This window comes from Podarcis vaucheri, assembly GCF_965113315.1.
Source record: "Podarcis vaucheri genome assembly, chromosome: 1".
NCBI lineage: Eukaryota > Metazoa > Chordata > Lepidosauria > Squamata > Lacertidae > Podarcis > Podarcis vaucheri.
In genome coordinates, this window is record NC_138759.1 from 22276882 (window position 1) to 22298955 (window position 22074).

General features: G+C 47.4%; 1 protein-coding gene across 1 annotated transcript; it reads left to right on the forward strand.

Moving 5' to 3' along the window:
- The first annotated feature begins 1060 nt into the window (after nt 1-1060).
- On the forward strand, nt 1061-18129 carry LOC309535621 (alpha-1-antitrypsin-like). Its single transcript, XM_082228905.1, has 4 exons — nt 1061-1863; nt 13247-13517; nt 15029-15176; nt 17752-18129. The coding sequence occupies exons 1-4, from the start codon at nt 1197-1199 to the stop codon at nt 17953-17955; spliced, it is 1290 nt and encodes a 429-aa protein (XP_082085031.1). The 5' UTR covers nt 1061-1196; the 3' UTR covers nt 17956-18129.
- The last annotated feature ends 3945 nt before the right edge of the window (nt 18130-22074 follow it).

The following is a 22074-nucleotide window of genomic DNA, read 5'->3' on the forward strand; positions in this document are numbered from 1 at the left end:
TTATTTCATTTCCTTTTCTGGGTTAACATCCATGCAGATCTAAATCAATCTCTGTTTAATGTACAGACAGATTGGGATTTATAGGCTAGATCAATGGCTATATTCTAAGTGGGGCTTAATCTCAGATGCAGCAACTTGTTATGGTAGCATGAAATCTCACCCACTCCTATTACAGGACTGGTTCATCAAACTGGAAGCTCAGAAGTTCCACGACAGGTGGTACAGAGCAGCCCAGTAGCGTCAACTGCCGCACCATAAACCACATTGACATGGCAGATGTCAGAATCTTCCTCTGCTATGTAAAAGGAAAGGGTACCACTGCACACTTCTTAAACAAGTGCCTGCATGTTCGGGCCAGCATCTAAGAATATGAATCATTTCTTTGGTTCTGTGTGTGGCTTGTTGTTATTTAGTCGTTTAGTCATGTCCGACTCTTCGTGACCCCATGGACCAGAGCACGCCAGGCACTCCTGTCTTCCACTGCCTCCCGCAGTTTGGTCAGACTCAAGATTGTAGCTTCGAGAACACTGTCCAACCATCTCGTCCTCTGTCGTCCCCTTCTTCTTGTGTGGCTAGGTGCATAAATAACTGGAACTACTGACACAGTTCTATCCCATTCAAGTTAATGGCAGAATTTCATTAATTTTATGACAGAGCAGGGATAAACCAATGTTGCCTAAAGGGAGTCAGTTAGGATTCTCAGGTAAGCATCAGAATGAAAATGAAATAGTCTTTGCTATTCAAAAGTTGATTTCAAAATGATATGTGAAAATAACTATATACATAGATACAGGCATATATAGGTATAGATACATAGTTGTCAAAATTAATATTACTATGTTAAATTTCAAAAAGTGTGAAAACTTGAGAGTATCACAGAGAAATATTCCATGGTTAGAATGTGTCAGTTTTATTTTTAAATAATAAACTTTTTTAAAAAAAACAACAACAAACCATTGAAACACTGAAAAACACAAATGTGGAAACCATTTTCTATCAAAACTCTATTCTGTATGTGATTTAGTGAAACTAACAACATTCTTTCTTACGTCACTCACAGGAAAGGTGAATTATTTCTGTTGTATAAATGTATAGGTCTAGGGCAGAATTCGCCTTTGTTGCAGAGTACACATGCATTTTTGGATTGATCCTTTAACATCTTGTGTGGGAATTATCAGCAGAATTACAAATCCCAAATGAAGCTGGTCATCACCCTCTCCTTGTTACTGATTAGTCTTGAAGTCCAGTGCTATCAACTCCCAGGACACAACGATGACCAGGCTAGCCAAGGAGACAAGACATTACTGGAACATCCACATCTTTCTTCAGAAGAACAGAGACAGGATTCCTCCAGCTATCTTAAGATAGGTCCCAGTAACTCTGACTTTGCATTCGCATTCTACAGGAACATAGCTTCAGGCGCGGGTTCAAGGAACATTTTCTTCTCCCCAATCAGCATCTCTGCAGCTTTTGCACTGCTGACCCTGGGTGCCAAGTCGGAAACCCAAAGTCAGATTCACAAAGGACTCGCGTTTAACCTGTCAGTGACTGAGGAGAATGAGATACACAAAGGATTCCGCCACCTCATCCATGCCCTTCACCGCCCGGATAACAAAGCACAGGTGAAGATGGGAAATGCCTTGTTCATTGAGCAGTCGTTGAAGTTTCTGCCTAAGTTTTTGGAGGATGTCAAAACCTTCTATGAAGCAGAAGGCTTCCTCACCAACTTCACCATTCCCAGAGCGGCTAAAAGGCAGATAAATGATTACGTGCAGAACAAAACTCAGGGGAAAATAGCCCATGCGCTTGAGGACCTCGATCCAAGCACTATACTGGTTCTTGTGAACTACATCTTCTTCAAAGGTAAGTTGGAAGAGTAATTAACTGAAGGGACTGGCAACACAAATTTCCTTTAAGAGGAGTGCTCTAGTTCAGGGCTCCAGTCAGCCCCGAATTAGGAGCCTTGGAACTCACTCCCACTAGAGGCAGTAATGACCACCATCTTGGATGGTGGGACAAATTCATGGAGGAGGCGGCTTTCAATGGCTCCTAGCTATTGGCTATTGTCAGGGCTGCCACCCAGTCCCAGCTCACATAGGACCAAGTCCGCCAGCGTTCACTTTATAAGAGTCTTTATTAAGTTACAGGTTTCATTTCCGAACTGCAGCGTGCAGCTCTACACCTTCTGCCCTAGGTCGGCGAAGACCCGTCTGAGTCCCCGCCTCTTGCACACCAGCTTAATACCCTAGCCTTGCTCCACCTCCTTCGCCTCTCCCTACGTCTCTGGGTCCTTCTGCCCCCCTGGGCCTCCTCCCTTCTACTCTCCTCTGACGCTGACCCCCCTGATCCTTCTGCCTCCTTGCGGCGGGCTTTAGGACCTGGCTCACTCTCCGGGCTGCTTACTGCTCCAGCTTCCGCTGCATTTGAACTTGGCGCGCGCGCCCAACTCTCTACTTTCCTCTTAACCGTTGCCTCGCTCTCTGAGGAGGGCGTGACCACCCCTGACTCGTGCCCTCCCTCCTGCTGACAGCCTCCGGAACCCGATGCCTGGCTACCTTCCTCCCTGCTGCTCTCAGTCTTGAGCGTGGGTCCCGACTTCCAGCTGCTGCCGCCCTCAGTTATGAGCGTGGGTCCCGACTTCCAGCTGCTACTCTCTGAATCTCCTCTGTTCCCTTCCTCCTGGGGTGTCCCCCCGGATCCCCCCCTTGCTCTGCTCACTGGGGCTCCCTTTTGGGAGTCCTCTGACTCACTGCTTAGGCTTGGAGATCTCGGGTCGTCATCATCACTCATTTTCCCTTCGGATTCCTCCCCCTCGCTCTCTGCTTCCTCCCTTCTCTGCGTCTCTGCTCCTGAACCCCTGACATCCATCCCCCCCTCGAAGCCCCCCCTTCCCCCCTCCCCGCTTTCAGGTGTGGGTGCTGGGTGCTCCATCATCACGGGAGGGAATGCCGGATACAGTTCGCTCCCCGTGGTTGGCCGCCAACTGAAGACCTCCGAGTCGTCCTCCTCGCGGTCGCCGACGTTGACCTGTTCCGCTTCCATCTCTGTACCGCCGTGCTCGAACCCAAGGTTCTCCCCGAACACGTCCATGTCAGTCTCTGCGTCGGTCGCTCGACCTGGCATCTCCAGCCACTTCCGGCGCCATTGCTCCTCCGGTCGATCGTCCCACCAATACGAGGTGTCTGACGCCGAACCCGCCGGCGATCCTTCTGGGGAACGGGTGCTCAGTGCGGGTTCCCCGTCCGAGTCGAATCCATGGAACGTGCTGGAAGAAAGTGTGGGCGTGAACAGCCAGTCGTCGAAGAAGCTCGCTGGCATGGGTCTGTGTGGGAAAAGGGCATGAAACTCGTCCTTGAGCAGGGGTTCCTCCAAAGCGTAGTCTGGCACCCAGCTATTGGCGCTGGCCCGGGTGCCCTCTCTGGCTAGGAGGTATTCGACTCCCTCTTTCCCCCATCTGGAGTCCAAAATCTCCGTGACCTCGTTGATGGGGTCTTGCTGCGTCACCCCTCGCGTCTCCGTCCGCTCCCGGAACGGACTCGGTGCCGTCCCTGGCTCCTGGAATCTGTGAGGTGCCTTGTAGGGAGTGAGCACCGACCTGTGGAACACCGGATGCATTCTGGAACCCTCCGGCAGCGCCAGTCGGAAGGCTACCGGGTTGATCTGTGCTTCGACTTGGTACGGACCAATTTGCTTGTGCCCCAACTTCTTCTTGGCTAGTGACCTGGTCGGCACTGCGTGGGCTGCCAACCAGACCCAGTCTCCCACTTGGATCTCTTCGCCAACCCGCCTGTGCTTGTCAGCTTGCACCTTGTAGGCGTGCTTAGCTAGCTCCAGCTGCCGTCTGAGTTGATCGTGTACCGCCTGCAACTCTGACGCGAACGCGTCCGCCGTCTGTGGTTCTCCGTCCCCCACTCTCTCCCGTCCCGGGAAGGTTCTGGGATTCCTCCCATTGTTGGCGAAGAACGGCGTCACCCCTGTGGACACGTGCTTCGTGTTGTTGTAAGCGAACTCGGCGAGCGGCAGGTAATCCACCCAGGTCGCAGGTTGTTGATTTGCATAGCATCTCAGGTACTGCTGCATGATGGCATTGACCCTCTCTGCTTGCCCGTTGGTCTGCGGGTGTCTTGCTGATGCCAGATCGACCTTGACATTTAGAAAACTCATCAGCTTCTGCCAGAAATTCGAGACGAACTGGCGCCCGCGGTCGGACAGGATAGACCGCGGCAGACCATGCACTTTGAACACGTGATCTATGAACAGTTTGGCGGTTTGTTCCGCCGTGGCCACCTTCGCACACGGAATGAAATGTGCCATCTTGGTGAACAAGTCCACCACCACTAGTACAGCTGTCTTGCCTCTCGAGCTGGGTAGATCCGTAACAAAGTCCAGGGCCACTCTCTCCCACGGTTCAAACGGCGTTTGCAGCGGTTCCAGCAGTCCCGCCGGTGGTTTGTGCACCGGTTTGGCCCTCTGGCAGGTGTCGCACCTCGCAACGTAGTCCGCGACTTCCCCTCTCAGTCTGGGCCACCAAAAGTCCCTTGCGACTAATTCCACCGTTTTTTCCGTGCCAAAGTGCCCGGCCGTGGGTGCGTCGTGCAGCTGCTGCAGTACCCTGGCGCGAAGTTCGTCTCCCGGCACGTAGATGGCCCCTTTACGTAAGAGCAAGCCGTCTCGTATCTGGAACTCGTCGCCCTTCGCCGTGCCCTTGTGCACCTCTGCCATCTTCGCCTGCGCGAAGGAGTCGTCCTGCAACGCCCGCCGCACCGCATCCAGGTCTACTGTGGCTGAAGCGCACGCCCACGCTGTTGGCGCGAAGATGTGCATGGCTGCCGCTGGCGTCGCCTCTTCGAGGTATTGCGGTTTGCGGGACAGTGCATCCGCCATGACGTTGGTGTCGCCTGGGACGTACTCTATTCGGAAATTGAAGTCAGCAAAGAACTCCGCCCAACGTATCTGCCTCTGGTTCAGGAACTGAGCCGTGCGCCAGTGCTCCAGATTCTTGTGATCCGTGCAGACCTGCACCGTGTGCTTGGCGCCGATCAGGAAGTGCCTCCACGCCTTGAAAGCTGCATGAATGGCCAGCAACTCCCTGTCCCAGATGGTGTAGTTCTGCTCCGACTTGCTGAGCTTTCTGGAGTAGAACGCTCCCGGCCTCCAGACCCCCTGTGGGTCCCTTTGCAGCAGGACAGCTCCCACTGCTCTATCGGACGCGTCTGTCTCTACCCGCATCGGTCTGCCGGGGTCGATATGCAGCAGTTGCTCTTCCGACGCGAAGAGACGCTTGAGTGCCTGAAAGGACTGCTCCGCCTGCTCCGTCCAGATGAATTTCTTTTTCTTGGAGCTTAGCGTGTCCGTAATGGCCGCCGTCTGCATCGCGAACCCCTTGATAAACTTGCGATAGAAGTTGGCGAAGCCGACAAACCGCTGGACCTCCTTCCGGTTGCGCGGGCTCTTCCAATCCAACACCGCACGAACCTTGGCGCTGTCCATGGCTAGCCCCTTGTCCGACAACTTGTAACCCAAGAAATCCACCTCCGTCGTGTCGAACTGGCACTTCTCCAGTTTGGCGTACAGTCTATGCTGCTGCAGCCTCTTCAGCACCTCCCGAACATCTTGGTCATGGGCTTGCTGCGATTCGGAGAATATCAGGATGTCATCCAGAAAGCAGACGCACTTCTTGTAAAGGAGTCCCTCCAACACATGATGCATGAAAGCTTGGAAACAGTGAGAACCGTTTTGCAATCCAAACGGCATCACCCTGTATTCGTAGGTGCCCAGAGGCGTGAACATGGCTGTCTTCCACTCATCGCCCTCCCTCATGCGGATGAGATTGTACGCACCTCGCAGGTCCAACTTGGTGAACACGCGTCCCTTGCGCACCGTCGCTAGTAGGTCGTCAATCCTGGGCATGGGGAAATCAGAAGGCTTGGTCATCTTGTTTAAGAGGCGAAAATCCACCACCAGTCTTTTTTGGGGCGTGTCTTTCTTCTTCACGAAGAAAACAGGACTGCCCCCTACTGCCCTGGACTCCCGGATGAAACCGCGCTGCAAATTGTGATCTATGAACTGTTTGAGTTCCTGTAATTCGTCCTCAGACATGGAATACAGCTTCCCTTTCGGCAGCGTCGCCCCTGGTAGGAGGTCAATCTTGCAGTCATATTGCCTGTGCGGTGGTAGCTTGTCAGCCTCTTTCTCGCAGAAGACCTCCAGAAAGTCTGCGTATTTGTGGGGGACTGCTTGCAACGTTCCCAACTGCAGTTGTGATTCCTCCTCCTCTCCCTCCTGTCTGGGCAGGATGCAGTGTTCTGCGCAATAAGAGGAGCCGAAGATCAGCTGTCTCTGGTACCAAGCCAGTGTCGGACTGTGCCTGTCCAGCCAACTCATGCCCAACACAATGGGCGTGTCCGACAGTTGGGTGACATTAAAACTGATGACTTCCCTGTGGTTGCCAAGGCGCATCACCATCGGTGGCGTTTGCTTCACCACCTGCCCCCCTAGCAACTCTCTGCCATCCACTGTGACGACTTGCAGGGGCAGAGTGGCAGGCAGTAGCTGTATAGCGTGCTGCTCCACAAAATCCTGCGCTATAAAGTCTGCGTTGCTTCCAGAATCCACAGAAAGCGGCACTTCGATAGTGACGCCATCGGGTAGCTGGAGAGATGCTGTGAGCTGCACTACTGGTTTGGGTGGGAGGGGGTCCGTGGGTTGCAAGATCGCTGGGGACTGCTTCACTGATGCGTCTGGCTGGGCCCCAGTGCCTCTGTCTCCAGCCAGACATCGTCGTTTCCCTGCTGTGGTTCTCCTTGCTGCGTTGCTGCAGTCACCATTGCTGAGGCTGCAGTGTGCTTGTGGAGCCTCCGGGGACACTCTTTCGCCAAATGGCCTGGATCCTCGCAGATGTAACACTTCCTGTTCCCTCTAGGAGGCTTCGCTTTCACTGCTGTCGGTGCTTGGGCTCTGGCTGCTGACTGAGCCCTTGCACCTCCAACCTCCATCGGTTCCCCTCCCCCTCCAGGCGGAGGTGTGGATTGCGCACGCGCTGCTTCTCTTGGAACGAAAGAGAAACTTCTCGCTGCTTCGCGCCCTCCACGTCCTTCATCTCTGCACCATGGACGTTCTTCCAGCCTCACCCCCACAGTCAGCGCCCTTTGGACCACCTCCTGCGTGCTTCGGGGCCTCTCCCCCCTTGCAATTTCATCCTTGACCGCAGAGCTTAGACCCTCCCAGAACAGATCTCTGACAGGGGGCGAATCCCGGTCCCACTCTAAGGCACTGACCAGCGCAAAAAAGCGGGCGTGGTACTGCCGGACGCTTGCCCTCCCTTGTTTTAGTCCATGAATCTCCCGTCGGGCAAGATCCACATCAATAGTAGACAAAAAACACGCATCCATCGCTTTGATAAAGGCATCTGCATTCTGAAGCGCCGGATCTTTATCCCTCCACAAATTGCGTAGCCACGCTTTCGCATCCCCATGCAAATGGGATAGTATGAACCCCACTTTCTCTTCCTCATCTCTAAAGTCTTTTGCCAGCAGTTGCAGTGCGCACATTACGTCTGCTCGAAAATTGGGGTACTGTTGTAAATTCCCATCGAAGTGAGCCACAAGCCCTCCTGCTCTCCGTGCCAACCCAACCCCCTCCGGTCTGGGTCCTGGCTGCCCGTGTTTAACCCATGCTTCAAACCTGGCGTGGAGATCTCTGTAGGCGGCTGCCGCATCCTCCTCCCTCTTCTTGGATGCCAGTACCTCCGCGTTCAATTGGGTAACTGCCTGTTGCAGCGCTGCAACTGTCTCTGCTTCCGTCATCTCTGCTAACCGTCGTGAGCTTGCTCCCAAACACCGATCCCCTCCTCCAGCTGCCTCTCTCTCCGCTGCGAGATATCAGGTGTCCGAAGCTTTCAAGAGACGGGTCTTACTGTCAGGGCTGCCACCCAGTCCCAGCTCACATAGGACCAAGTCCGCCAGCGTTCACTTTATAAGAGTCTTTATTAAGTTACAGGTTTCATTTCCGAACTGCAGCGTGCAGCTCTACACCTTCTGCCCTAGGTCGGCGAAGACCCGTCTGAGTCCCCGCCTCTTGCACACCAGCTTAATACCCTAGCCTTGCTCCACCTCCTTCGCCTCTCCCTACGTCTCTGGGTCCTTCTGCCCCCCTGGGCCTCCTCCCTTCTACTCTCCTCTGACGCTGACCCCCCTGATCCTTCTGCCTCCTTGCGGCGGGCTTTAGGACCTGGCTCACTCTCCGGGCTGCTTACTGCTCCAGCTTCCGCTGCATTTGAACTTGGCGCGCGCGCCCAACTCTCTACTTTCCTCTTAACCGTTGCCTCGCTCTCTGAGGAGGGCGTGACCACCCCTGACTCGTGCCCTCCCTCCTGCTGACAGCCTCCGGAACCCGATGCCTGGCTACCTTCCTCCCTGCTGCTCTCAGTCTTGAGCGTGGGTCCCGACTTCCAGCTGCTGCCGCCCTCAGTTATGAGCGTGGGTCCCGACTTCCAGCTGCTACTCTCTGAATCTCCTCTGTTCCCTTCCTCCTGGGGTGTCCCCCCGGATCCCCCCCTTGCTCTGCTCACTGGGGCTCCCTTTTGGGAGTCCTCTGACTCACTGCTTAGGCTTGGAGATCTCGGGTCGTCATCATCACTCATTTTCCCTTCGGATTCCTCCCCCTCGCTCTCTGCTTCCTCCCTTCTCTGCGTCTCTGCTCCTGAACCCCTGACAGCTATGAATCCCAGTTGCTGGAAACCTCAAGAGTGGAGATTGCTTATGAACTCATGCCCTGCTTGCAGGTTTCCCCACAAGCATCTGGGTGGTCACTGTGAGAACAGAATGCTGCAGTAGATGGGCCATTGGCCTCATCCAGTAGACTCCTATGTTCTTACGCTTGCAGTGCTGTTCAGGGAATTTCAGTACTAGGGAAGGGAAAAGAGACACCTTTTCTCTCTGCCCCCCCCTTACACTTCCCCTGCTGTGCTGGGTACCATTAGAAGTTTGCCAGTCCCAAACCTAAGTGCTTTATAGTTATATGGCAGAGATGAGCATTGCATGCTAGAAATTGAGAAAAGGGAAAAGATGTGCCTCTTTTCTTATTTGAGAGACGAAATGGTTCCATTTTCCTTTCTTCCTGCTGAAACTTCCCTATAATAACTCAAGGGGTGAGTGGGAGCTATTATAATTAGCATTAGCATTCATTGTGTTAATAATGTTATTATTACCATTCTGAAGAAATTTTAAAATATCCCTGTTCACCCAGGCATTTGATTGCTAACAGATACTGCTCCTGGCAACCTTGAAATTATGAGCTGTAAGGATAGGCCACTGTTTGTAAATGTTTTTAGATGTTCTAAATGTGTTCTTAATTATCTTGATGTGCTTATTCATTATTATTTTTTGAATTGTATTGTCATCCTGCTTTGCTCTTTGCCATCCTGGGCTCCTTTGGCAGGACAGGCAGCACAGAAAATTAATATCTTCATAAATTAGGGCATACAAATTCCAGCCCTAATCCCAGTTCCCCACCCAAGATGCTTAGTATAAGCATACCTACCCAAATACTGCATACCTGCTGTTCTCATTCCTGAGCACTATGTGTATAAAGTACAGTCCTGGCTTCCCCCAAAGCTTCCTGAGAACTGTAGTTTAAGGGTGCTATTCCTCTCACAGAGCTACAATTCCCAGAGTGCTTTTACAGTCAATCTCTTTTCCCAGGGAACTCTGTGAGGGGAATAGGGGCCTCTTAAACTCCAACTCCCAGGATGTCTTGGAGGAAGCTAGAACTGTTTAAAGTGGCATGATATTGCTTTAAATTCACAGTGTGGATGGGGCCCTAGGCACATTGCAGTCATGAGGGGAAACTTGAGTAGAAAAGTGCTGAGTGGCTGCATCTTGAGGCTTACTTTTGTCATCCAGTGGACTCTCTCACTGTGATTAAACTGATCTTCCAAGGTCCTTAATCATGCAAGGAGCCTTTCTGCTCCACAAGTTACACTAGAAGACAAGGAAACAGAAAGCACCCACATGACAGTAGGGACAGGGCTAAAGCTCTGGCCCTACAGCTCTTTTCTACTTTTTTTGCCCTTCCACCATTAGAATATCTGAAGAGGGCTAGAATCTGCCTGGTTCCTGCTTTCATTAGACTGTTTCTCTCTCCCTTTCTCTGTGGACTGGAGTACCATTGATCTTCTGAAAGGAACCTTTTGTCACAAGTTCTTCTCAGGGAATTTATGTAGCTTTATTTTTTTTAAAAAGACAATGTTTTATTTTTATTTTTTTAAAAAACAAAATAACCACATTTCTGTATACCTAGGGGGTCCTCCCCAAATATTTAAAAACCACCTTTCCTGTTGCTTCCATTTTGTGATCATTTTTTTTCCAAGCTGATAGGCATTCAACCAGCTGACATCACTATTAAAGGAAATAAGTGGGACCTGAAACGCAATGTTGCAGATATATATCCCTGTTAGGTGGGCATACAAACATGTAACGATGGCAATTTTTAAAGGCTCTGATAAATACTCATCCATCTAGAACTCGCAAGAGCTGTTGTGCTCACATCTTTCTTGTGTGTTTCCCATAGGTACTGTGAGAACAGGATGATGGACTAGATAGAAAAGCCAGTTGGATCAGACCAATGGCCTGTCCGCTTATGCCTTTTTGAAAAAAATGTTGTTCCTGAAACAACAGAGAAGGGTAGTGGAGATCTCAAATTTTTGTGTTTGTAGTTGGGTTTTAGAGCAGAGTATAGCGCCAATGAAATTGCAGTCTGCCATGGAATGTCAAATTTTAATTTGTTAAGAAGAGCAAACTTCCAGTAAACATGAGCAGTTGAAAAGAAAACATGCTGAAAGGTTCAACATAACGATTAGCTCAAAGTCAGAGAGGAGGACAAGAGACTCTTTTGGTAGAAGCTTCATCCCTTTGCATGGCAAGGCCCCATGACCACCCTGTTCCCTAGGGTGCAAATAACTAGACAACACACAGCTTATTGGGTTTTGGGGATCAAGTAAGGCCACAACTTTATTGGTTACAGATACGAAAGGTTTGGCCATAGGCATTGAGGTAAGCAATGGCGCATGACACTCTCGCCCATCCGCCAAGAGGGTGAAGCCAGTGGTCCGCATTGGAAAAGTGGGATGGCCCTAGCTCCCATCTGGGCATCGTACAGGAGCTGCCTTTTAACAGGATCTCCTTACTCATGGAGGGGCAGGCAGAGGCTATAACCTCCCCTCCAACCAAGTCTAGGTTTACCCAATGCCTAACCACCTTACAAAGTTGTGACAATTGCTATGAGGCAGCCAAAAACCCAAATGATGGAGCCAGTTTGCCAGGTGGAAATAAATTCCTGACTGGGCCCTGAATCTAGCAACCGACTTTGTCCATAGCAAGGTCGTACCACTGGTAAAAAAACACCAACCCTAATCTGAGGGAGGGTGGGCGGGAGAACCGGCACAGAGAGAGAGGCCAAAAGACCCTGCTAGCTTGATATTTATCCTTCCCCTGGGCATGGTACCAAGTGCTACTACTGGTCATTGGCACCGTGGCCAGGTGATGCCCCATGCATCACTGCCACCATTGACCAATTTGGTGGCAGGAGTACAATCTGGCTGGCAATAGGCCAGTTCATAGGGGAGACACAGTGCCCGCCCACCCCAGGAGGGCCACCTGCCCCAGGAGGGCAAACGAACTTACTCTGTGAGTATTCCACTGTGTCCCATTGACATTTTCACTATTTTGTGTACTGTTTTGCAAGCAGCCGCTACAGTTATGTATTTTTCACTCTTTTTTTTTAATTTCTCTTTATTAATTTTCATACACACATATACACACATATGTACAGAAAATAAATTATTCACGGGGGAAAAACAATAATAAGAACAACATAACTTAATTATAAGAAGAAGAGGGAAAAAAAACAAAGACAAACATGTAAGTTATTGACTTCCCTCCACCTCAGTTTTGGGTTACGTAATACATTTTTTCTTCAGTTTATCTTTAAAACTTTTGTATGTCGAAGGGTTATATTAAGCCTACTGTGATCTTTGGATTTTTTAAATCTACTTCAATATAGGTTATGAATTTATTCCATTCTTTAATAAACTTTGTTTCTTTCTGGTCTCTGATTTTTTGTGTTAATTTTGCCAATTCTGAATATTCAAATAATTTACTTTGCTAATCTCTTACTGTTGGGATATTGATTGATTTCCAGTTTTGGGCGATTAAAATTCTAGCAGCTGTTGTTGCGTACTGGAATAAGGTCTGGTCCTCTTTCTTAATTTCACTGCCAATCATTACCAGAAGAAAATTTTCAGGTTTTTAAACAAAAGTATATTTAAACATTTTTTTTAGTTCATTATAAATGAGCTCCCAGAAGTTCTTAATTTTTTCACAAGTCCACCACATGTGGTAAAAACTACCTTCCTTGTTTTTACACCTCCAGCAATTTTATCTCCATTCTTATAGATTTTTCCTAATTTTACAGGGGTGATGTACCATCTGTACATCATTTTTTCCATGTTTTCTCTTAAGGCAACACAAGCAGTGAACTTCATATCTTTATTCCAGAGCTTAATCCAACTATCGTATTCCAAATTATATCCCAGATCTATCGCCCATTTCACCATAACTTCTTTTATTTCCTCGTCCTTAGTATCCCATTCTAACAGTTGATTATACATTTTTGACAAGAGTTTTGAATTTCCTTCCAGTATTTCTATCTGGAATCTTGATTATTATTATTTTCGTTTATCCCGATCTTTTTATATTCTGTCCACAGTGCATTAATTTGATGGAATTGTAACCAACTCGTTAATTTATCTCCTAGTTCTTCATACATACATATTTTTCACTCTATAAGACGCACCAGACCACAAGACACACCTAAGTTTTGGAGGAGGAAAACAAGAAAAAAAATATTCTGAATCTCAGAAGCCAGAACAGCAAGAGGGACTGCTGCTCAGTGAAAGCAGCAATCCCTCTTGCTGTTCTGGCTTCTGGGATAGCTGTGCAGCCTGCATTCGCTCCATAAGATGCACACACATTTCCCCTTACTTTTTAGGAGGGAAAAAGGGAGTCTTATAGAGCAAAAAATACGGTATTTTGTCTAGGTTTTAGGATATATATTTTTAATCACTCACTTCTATGCCTCTTGCATTTCCTGTACTTACATGATGAAATACTTACCTATTGCACACAAAGTTGCCTTTGGAGGGAATTAAAAATCATGCAACTCTTTTGCCTAATCTTTTTCTTCCAAGCTTACTGGCAAAACCCTTTTGACACTCACATGATCCGGGAAAAAGACTTCTTTGTGGATGCAAACACTACTGTGAAAGCCAGCCTGATGTATCGAAAAGGCTACTACAAATACCTCCATGATGAAGACTTGTCTTGCTGGGTGGTGGAGATTCCATACAAAGGAGATGCCACGTCTTTCTTCATTCTGCCTGATGAAGGAAAAATGGAGCATGTGGAAGGTGCATTGGTAAAAGAAAGTCTGTCTAAATGGATAGCATCTTTTAAAACAGAGTAAGTCTTTTCTCTGCACCGTTTCTTCAAATGCTGCTAATTTGAAGAGTTGAAGCTTTTTGTTTTAAAAGGATACCAGATATATATATATATATATATATATATATATATATATATATACACCAGTTTCAGGGGGCCACTGGTAAGGACACCCCATAGACCTAACCTCGGCTACTGCTGTCAGCCCCCTAACCTCAGGTTTATCTAGATGTGGGTTCAGGCTGGCCGATATCTGGTTTTCAACATTGTGACATATCACCAGATAAACACTGTGATGTACCGATAGGTCACAATGTCTGAAATAAGGATGGAACTATGCAGAGGCAAACAGTAGGGCTCATGTCAGGATGCTGCCAGTGGCTCCTGGCTGTTTGCCCAGGAAAGTATAAAGACAATAAAAGGTTTCTTGCCATCCTTTTTCATTTCAGTACTTACAGTGAGAGGCTATAGAACCCAGCCTCTTGGATAAGGGCATTGTCCCGAGTGAATCTCCACCCCACCCCCCGTCTCTCCCACTTCCTCCTTCATCACTTCTATGGGTGCTGCTACGTGCCCTCTGCCTTTGAGCTCTTTGTTCTCCTACTTTTATGGCCAGGTTCTGGGAGATGGAGGGTCTGGGATGCTTTCTGATGGCACTGTGTCAGCCAGCTGTCTTTCCGCTTCTGCCTCCTCCTTCTCCTCTCCCATTATTTCCCAACTTTCCCCCTCATCTGCCTCTGAGCTGTGACCCCCAGCAAACCCCTGTTGTAAATCTATACTGTCTTCCTCTTCCTCTTCCCTAGAAGGGTCAGGATGGGGACACAGTCTCCATCATTCCTTCTCTACCCAGTCCCTGACACTGATGGTTCCAATCTGCCTGATGAGCTACCTGTTTTCGAGCCATAGGCTCCCAAGGTGTGAGGCAATGGGAGCTTCCCTGGGAGTGAGTCCTCTGAATCTGAGGAGACCATTAAAAAAGCAGTGAGAAATCTCCATCCCATGGGCCTAATGGAGCCCAATAGGGGTCCTAATTTGTCCTATTAGTTCATCTCTCCCTAAACCACATTCACCTGCCCACACAAGGCATTATATATGATCTTAGTTGTGGGGCAGGTTATGACACAGCACCTTGGCATAATAACTGTGGTTTGCAGGTGCTGCCAATCAGCTGATCACCAGCACTTGCAAACCCCTGAGAATTTGCCGCCGTGATTTGATTTCAGTGGACATTATGGCGATATCAGTCCCACACACCTGTCAAAATGGCACATGGCAGTTGCTGGAGGTCAGGATCTGGCCTGCAAGGTAGATCCAGTTCCTAACTCCCTCTACTAAAGCAATGTATTCTGGCCTGGGAGGACTTGGAGTGGAGAAACAGTGACCCTTTAAGAGGCTTCAAGAGACCCTTCCTATGCACTGGGGCCCTTTTCCAAGCTTGAGTGTGCATCAAGACCAGGGAATGTCACTGTGTGGGTCATGACTCAACAGCTGAACATCAATGAAATAACATACAGATTCTTTTTCTTCATCAGCAATGTACGTCTTTTCATCCCCAAATTTTCAATTTCTGCATCCTATGATGTCAAAGACTTATTACAGAAGATGGGTGTGCAAGACGTCTTTAATGACGCTGCTGATCTGTCTGGCATTACCGGAGAACGTGACCTGATGGTTTCCAAAGTAAGTGCTTTCTCTCTTTGATGAAGTGCTTCTTTAAACCTTCGTGCTCAGTCATTTGGTCCTCGATTAAAAGAGGACAACATTACCTCCAATAATTTCTCAGAAGCACGTGAAGAACATCTGAGAAGGAACTCTTTTTGTTGATATTTTTCTCATTTGCGGGAAGCCATGAAAACGTTGCAAAATGTGAATCACAGATCCATACCATACACTTAAAGTGAATTCAATGCACATTTAAAGCACATGCTTCCCTCAAAGAATCCCGGAAGCTGGAATTTCGCCTCCACAGACTTACAATTCCCAGAACCCTTCACAAACTACAGTTCCCAGAACACCCTGTGGAAAGTCATGTGCTTTAAATTTGCATTGATTGTGCCTTAAATCTAGACTCTGCCACACTTCCTTTTGTGCTGCATTTCTAGGCATGGGTCCTGGCTTTCCAGGTCTGAGCAGAGATGTATTATTATTATTATTATTATTATTATTATTATTATTATTATATTATTATTATTATTATTATTATTATTCCCTGTGCTTTCTCCAGGAGAACCCTTGTTTTACTGCTGAATTTGAGCAAACATCAATCAGGTTTTCAAGCATTGTCACTTGCTCTGATTCAGTAGTAAAAGGTGGGTTTTCCTGGAGAAAGCACAGGGAATAATAATAATAATAATAATAATAATAATAATAATAAAGGTGGGAAATGCTGGGACCAAAAGAAAACCACCCACAAAAACAAATTTGGGAAACCCAAACCTGAGCGTAGAAAGCATGGAGTGACGGGAAATGTGGGTGAGCCTTCAGTGACATTGGTTTGTCTTTAGACTGACACCTGAAGAATGTATTCTTCCAGGAGTCTCATGGTTAAATGTCGATTGGATGGTACATCAAGGTTATCTGGGCACTGAACAAAAGAGAACACTGAAACAATTCAAACTGCAGTTCAAATAAAACCAGTGAATACGGCATAAAAATGCATAGGCAAAAGTGCTACACTCCCCCTTGAAGGAGCAGGTCCACCACTGGGGGTACAAACTGATCCACACAGTCCCTGAAAGTTCATTGGCCTCAGTGGTTAGGAGTGCCTGTATCCTGCTATATAGTCCCTTTTGGACAGAGATGACTCAGCCATGGTACTCCCTGCTCTGGTAACTTCCAGAATGCATTATTGCAATCTCTGCTTTGTGAGGCAGCCCCTGAAAATGACTTGGAAACTTCAGATGATCCAAAATGCAGTGGCCAGATTACGAGCTGGGGTTCCAACTAGAACCGACATAAACCCACATTTTAAACCACCTACCTGGTTGCCAGATTGCATCCAGACCAAATTCAAGGTTGCTTGCATTAATGTTCAAAGCCCTAAATGACTTAAATCCCAAAGGTCTGAAATACCTTCTCCTTCTCTACAGCCCCCCTTGGGTGCTAAGACTAGCAAGGGAGATCCTCCTGGTAATAATAATAATAATAATAATAATAATAATAATAATAATAATAATTTATTTATATCCCGCCCTCCCCAGCTGAAGCCGGGCTCAGAGCGGCTAACAACAGTAAAATAATACAACATTCTAAAATCATTTCATTATAAAATCAGTTCAAATCAAATGCCCTCAGAATTCAGGGAATGAGGGCCTGGGAGACAGCATTCTCTGCAGCAGCTTGTGGAATTCCCTCTCCACAAAGGTGTGTCTTTGTTTTGTATTCCCCATCATGTGCTGAAGACACACTTCTTTACCCTGACTTTTGACAGTGCAGTATATTTTGAGACACACCATATTCTTGTGGACTGTGGAGACATTTAGAAGACCCCATTTCTCCTTAGAGAGCTACAATAGCCAGAGCAGTTTAACATTCAACCCCCCTTCCCGGGGAACTCTGTGAATTGTAGCTCTGTGAACAGAAAAGGGGTCTCCTAAGAACTCTTAGCACCCTGGACAAGCTACCCCCAGGATTCCTTGGGGGAAGCCATGATTGCTTAAAGTGGTACAGCACCACTTTCAATGTACAGTGCAGAGGGGACCTAGGTTGCAGTATGTGCTTGTTTGTAGTGTTGGCATGGTGCCCAGGACATTTTCTCCTGTTTGTGAATGTGCTCACGCCGCCCTCGCCCGCCCCTCCAGGTTGGTAACCCCTGCTTTAGCTAAAAGAGCAAACACCCTCTTGGATTTGAAGGTCATTGTGGACAAGCTATCACAGAGAAAGAATTACAGTAGATAGAACAGCTGCTTCAGGGCGGTCTAATGGAAAGATCCTCAGTATGAGTGATTTAGAATACAAAACAGGGAGGTGTGAGGAGGTCAGGGAAACAAGCAAATGAAAGATAAGTTATGGGAAGGCTTGATTTGTTTTTTTGTTTTTGTTTTTAATTGTTTCTATTTTTCTGTGTTTTTTATTGTGATGTGTTGTTTTGTCATTGTTTAATTTGGTGTTTTTTCTTTTGCCTTTTTGTAAACTTAAAACCTTAATAAATACTATTTAAAGAAAAAGAAAAAGATCCTCAGTATGAGAACAGTGATCATCACAAGGGTGTCCATATGTGACCTGCAGACAATGATATGTTGTTCTTTCCTCACAGGCCATTCACAAGACTGTGCTGGATGTTAACGAGAGTGGCACTGAGGCAGCGGCAGTCACCACGATAGAGTTTATGTTCCGTTCTGCTCCATTTCAACCTGTACTTACTATCAGTTTCAACAGACCCTTCCTGATTACTATTTTAGATAAGGCAAAAGAGAGCATTCTCTTCCTGGGGAAGATCATCGACCCTACCGTGCAATGACTATTAGAAGAGTCAGAGTATTACGAGTACAGCCTTTTTAGGAAATTAAAAAACTGGATTTCCCGCTTTGCATTTTCTTAGCCCAGTCCTGGTGGTGCCCATAACCAGTTGTCTCTGGGATGAATAAGAAGGCGACTGACTTCAAAGCCATTTTATAATAAAATGATTTTAAAACATTGTGATATTGTGGGTTAACGTCATGCTCCACCCTTTTGAATCTGCAATATGTTTCTGTCCTTGAAAGGGGCCCACAAATCCCTAGGTGACCTCCTAAATCCCGTTTTAGAAAATCAAGTCCCTAAATGAAGGCTGAGCAGATGGTAGATCACAATCAGCCAGTAGATTTGCAGGAGAGTTTCTGCCTCCCAGTTCTTTGAACGGCAACAACAAAATGAGTTTGCCCAGGTAAAGTCGGCTGCTGAAATGAGGGGAAAAGCTAACCAGAAGTGGACTTGTGTATGAAACGATAATAACCTCAGTTCAGTTCTGGTTCTGAAAATAAATTCAAACCAACTCAGAAGGTGCTCAGAAGCATCCTGTGTTCTTAAATTCTAACTGCATCTCTTTTACATAGGGCTCTGGTTGGTAGATATTGAGGTTCTGTAGGGGGAAACAAACTAAAACTGGGAAGCCTTCCATGCCCCTATCATAAGGAAGAATTTCTCTATGGAGATAAATGGATGGCACTAGGCCAGGAGAATCAGGTATGATTCTTAGTGACTCTCATTTTTCTTCCATTGGACAAAGCAAGCAGAATGCAATCAGGACACGTTAGTAAGTAAATGTGTGATAAGAAGGCAACAACGGCTAAATGTGGCAAGTAGACTAGCACCCCAAGAGAAGTCATCATCTTCTGTGCCCTGCCTGGGGGCTCATGGGCAGGTGGCTCCCAACACTCTTCCTCATCCAGCCAGTCCCTGACATCTTGAGACCCCATTCCGCTTACAGAGTTACAATTCCCAGAATGCCCTGGGGACACGGATTGATTGTTAAACTACTCCGAAGCCTTCTCCCCCCCCCCCAGAACATTTCTGAGGTTTTTCTGAGTAGGCCACTTTTCAGAACGTTCTCCTAATATTATCCACCACTATGTTGGGGAACCAGCTTCTGTGGGCCTTGACATACCCGTTTGGCCCAGGTGCTGATGCTAGGCCTGTTCACTACTGTACTCTTGGGTGTCATTTGGGACTTCAGGCCCAAGGTCCAGCTCTAGTTGCACCACTGGGGTGTGCAAGCCACCAAGAGAACTGAGCAGTCCCAGCAACCACAATTTACTAGTTAATGTTATGTCTAAAAGAGAAAGCCTAAAGCAGAAAAGTCAGATTTGGAAAGCAATACAGCATAGAAACAAGAGGCAGCTCTGGAAAGCTCTTGGGTAGATAACATTCAAATATTTTGCTGCTGATTTCGCTCTCACAAGTCCACTCAACCTCTCTGGCGGGTGCCATTGAGGGCTGGCATCCCCAGAGGCGTAGGAAGCGGTGGGGGGGGCAGACCACCCTGGGTGTCATCACTGAGGGGGGTGACATTTGACATGCTGCCCGCCCGCGACTCCCAAGCCTACCTGGAGCCATTGGGGGAAGGGGGAGCTGTGCCGCTTTGCTGGTGGCCTTCCCCCCTTCCCCCTTCGTTTTGACAGCTCAGGGGAGACTTGGGAGTTGCGGGTGGGCAGCACACCTGGGGGTGACATTTGGCACACTGCCCACCAGTGACTCCCAAGCCTACCCCGAGCCGTCAATGTGGAGGGGGGGGGAGTGACAAAAAAAATCAGTACCGGGTACCACCTGACCTTGCTATGCCTCTGGGCAAACCCCTCCCCCCCATGTGCCAGGATCCGATGTGGGAAATCCCAAGGACTTGTTTCCCAGGCAGCAAAGGAAGCCTCTGGGCTGAATTTGCTGCCTGGGTAATTGGCCCTGCCCACTCGCCTAATCAGCAAATCATGAGTGAGCATAGACCACCAGGGGGTGGGCCTAGCCTGCCTCTTCAGTATATTACATAGGCACATGGTTTGCTCTACAGACACTTTCTGTTGGCTTCCCCACCCTCCCACCCTTTATATATTACTGTTGCATGACCTTGGTATGGCATAGCCAGTCGCCGTATTCAGGGCCACGTTACGTGCCTCTTACATCTCTTGTGGCCTGATTTCACCCAAATATTTTGCTGGCGATTTTGCTCTCACAAGAAGTAGTGACGGCCACTAACTTGGTGGCTTTGAAAGAGGAATACACAAATTTGTGGAAGAGGAGGTTAAGGGGTGATATGATAGCCATGTTCAAATATATAAAAGGATGTCACATAGAGGAGGGAGAAAGGTTGTTTTCTGCTGCTCCAGAGAAGCGGACACGGAGCAATGGATGCAAACTACAAGAAAGAAGATTCCACCTAAACATTAGGAAGAACTTCCTGACAGTAAGAGCTGTTCGACAGTGGAATTTGCTGCCAAGGAGTGTGGTGGAGTCTCCTACTTTGGAGGTCTTTAAGCAGAGGCTTGACAACCATATGTCAGGAGTGCTCTGATGGTGTTTCCTGCTTGGCAGGGGGTTGGACTCGATGGCCCTTGTGGTCTCTTCCAACTCTATGATTCTATGATTCTATGTGAAGATAGCAGCCATGATGTCTAGATTCTACCATCAGAGTTGGAGACTGCATGATTCTGAATGCCAGTTGCTGTGAATCACAATGGGGGCGAGTGCTGTTATGTCCTGCTTGGAGCTCCCACAAGCATCTGGTTGGCCACTGCTAGTAGAATGGGCCATTGAACTGATTCAGCAGACTTTCTTATGTTAGTATTTTTTTAAAAAACTATCTAAAAAGAGACAACCTTTTAAGCAGGGTGCAGGAACCTTTTTCACCTTCCAGTAGCGGGTAAGAGCAGGGGCAAAAGTGAATAAATGTAATTACCTTTATATAGTAGGCTAGGTTCTACACCCGCTCTGACCTCCATCTAGAAAAACAGGATGAATTATCAGAGTTCATTGACACATTCTAGCCAAGCAAAAACACTCAAGGGGAAGACAACAGCCAGTGAGAGGTGCATACTGGGGAGAAAAGTATGCAGAGAGTTTGGGGGCCCAGAGAGGCCTGAGGATCCTGACACCCTCACCTGAAACCTAAAGAGATGCGGAAATGTGACTATTTCCATCTGTGAAAATTTGGGAGAATATGAGAGAAGACATGGGGCCACAAAATGACTTGAGGCTATAATGTTTGGGGCCATGCATATGATCCCTTATCTTGGTTGCTGATACCATTGTGCAAAGTCTAGAGACCACTTGAAAACCCATTGCTTCACATTTTGCTCTCTGATAATCCATGTTTGTTCTGCTTAATGGTTAATGCTGAAGACTAAGTATTATATAAGTCTGATGCATAACTAAGCAAGGAATCACATAGCCCCTAGAGTCAGTTGGAGATTCTGTAAGTATGGTACGCATTTTTCTTTTTCTCTTTATGTTTTATTGAAATCTATGCATGGGAACAGGACAGTTCCACTTCCCCTCTTCCCCCACCTTCCTATCCCTTTTCACTGACTTTGTTTTATCACAAAATCAGGGATGCAATACACGACAGTCAGAATCACCAATTATCTCAAGCACACACATAACAAAAATATTAACCAACAACAAAATTTTTTGTTGATTGGGCTGGATACTTTTTTATTCTGCAGAGATCACCATTTGGGATGCAATATCTCAGAATGCATGTTTTCATGGGAATTTGTCCCAACCAGAGTAGGGCACATTTAACCTCAAACTGGAAGCTCAAAAGTTCTGCAAAATGTGGCCCGTTGCCAACACTGGACATTAATGAGTATGTGTCTAAAGCACAAACTGGGTTTTCCTTGTGTTATACTAAAGGACGGGGCACTAATGCAGACTCACTGTTTTTTTAAAAACGTTACATCCAGCTTCTAAAATGTGACATATTTATTCAACTGCACTATTCACAAGAAAGGTGAACTATATGTGCTGGGTGTTGGGCAAGGTAAGTAAAAATGGGACAGACATGGTATAATTCAGATCCTACTGGAGTCAATGGCAGAACTCTATTGATATGTTCTAATGCATACCAATGCATAGAAATGTAAAAAAAGGCAATACTAGAAGAGGAGGA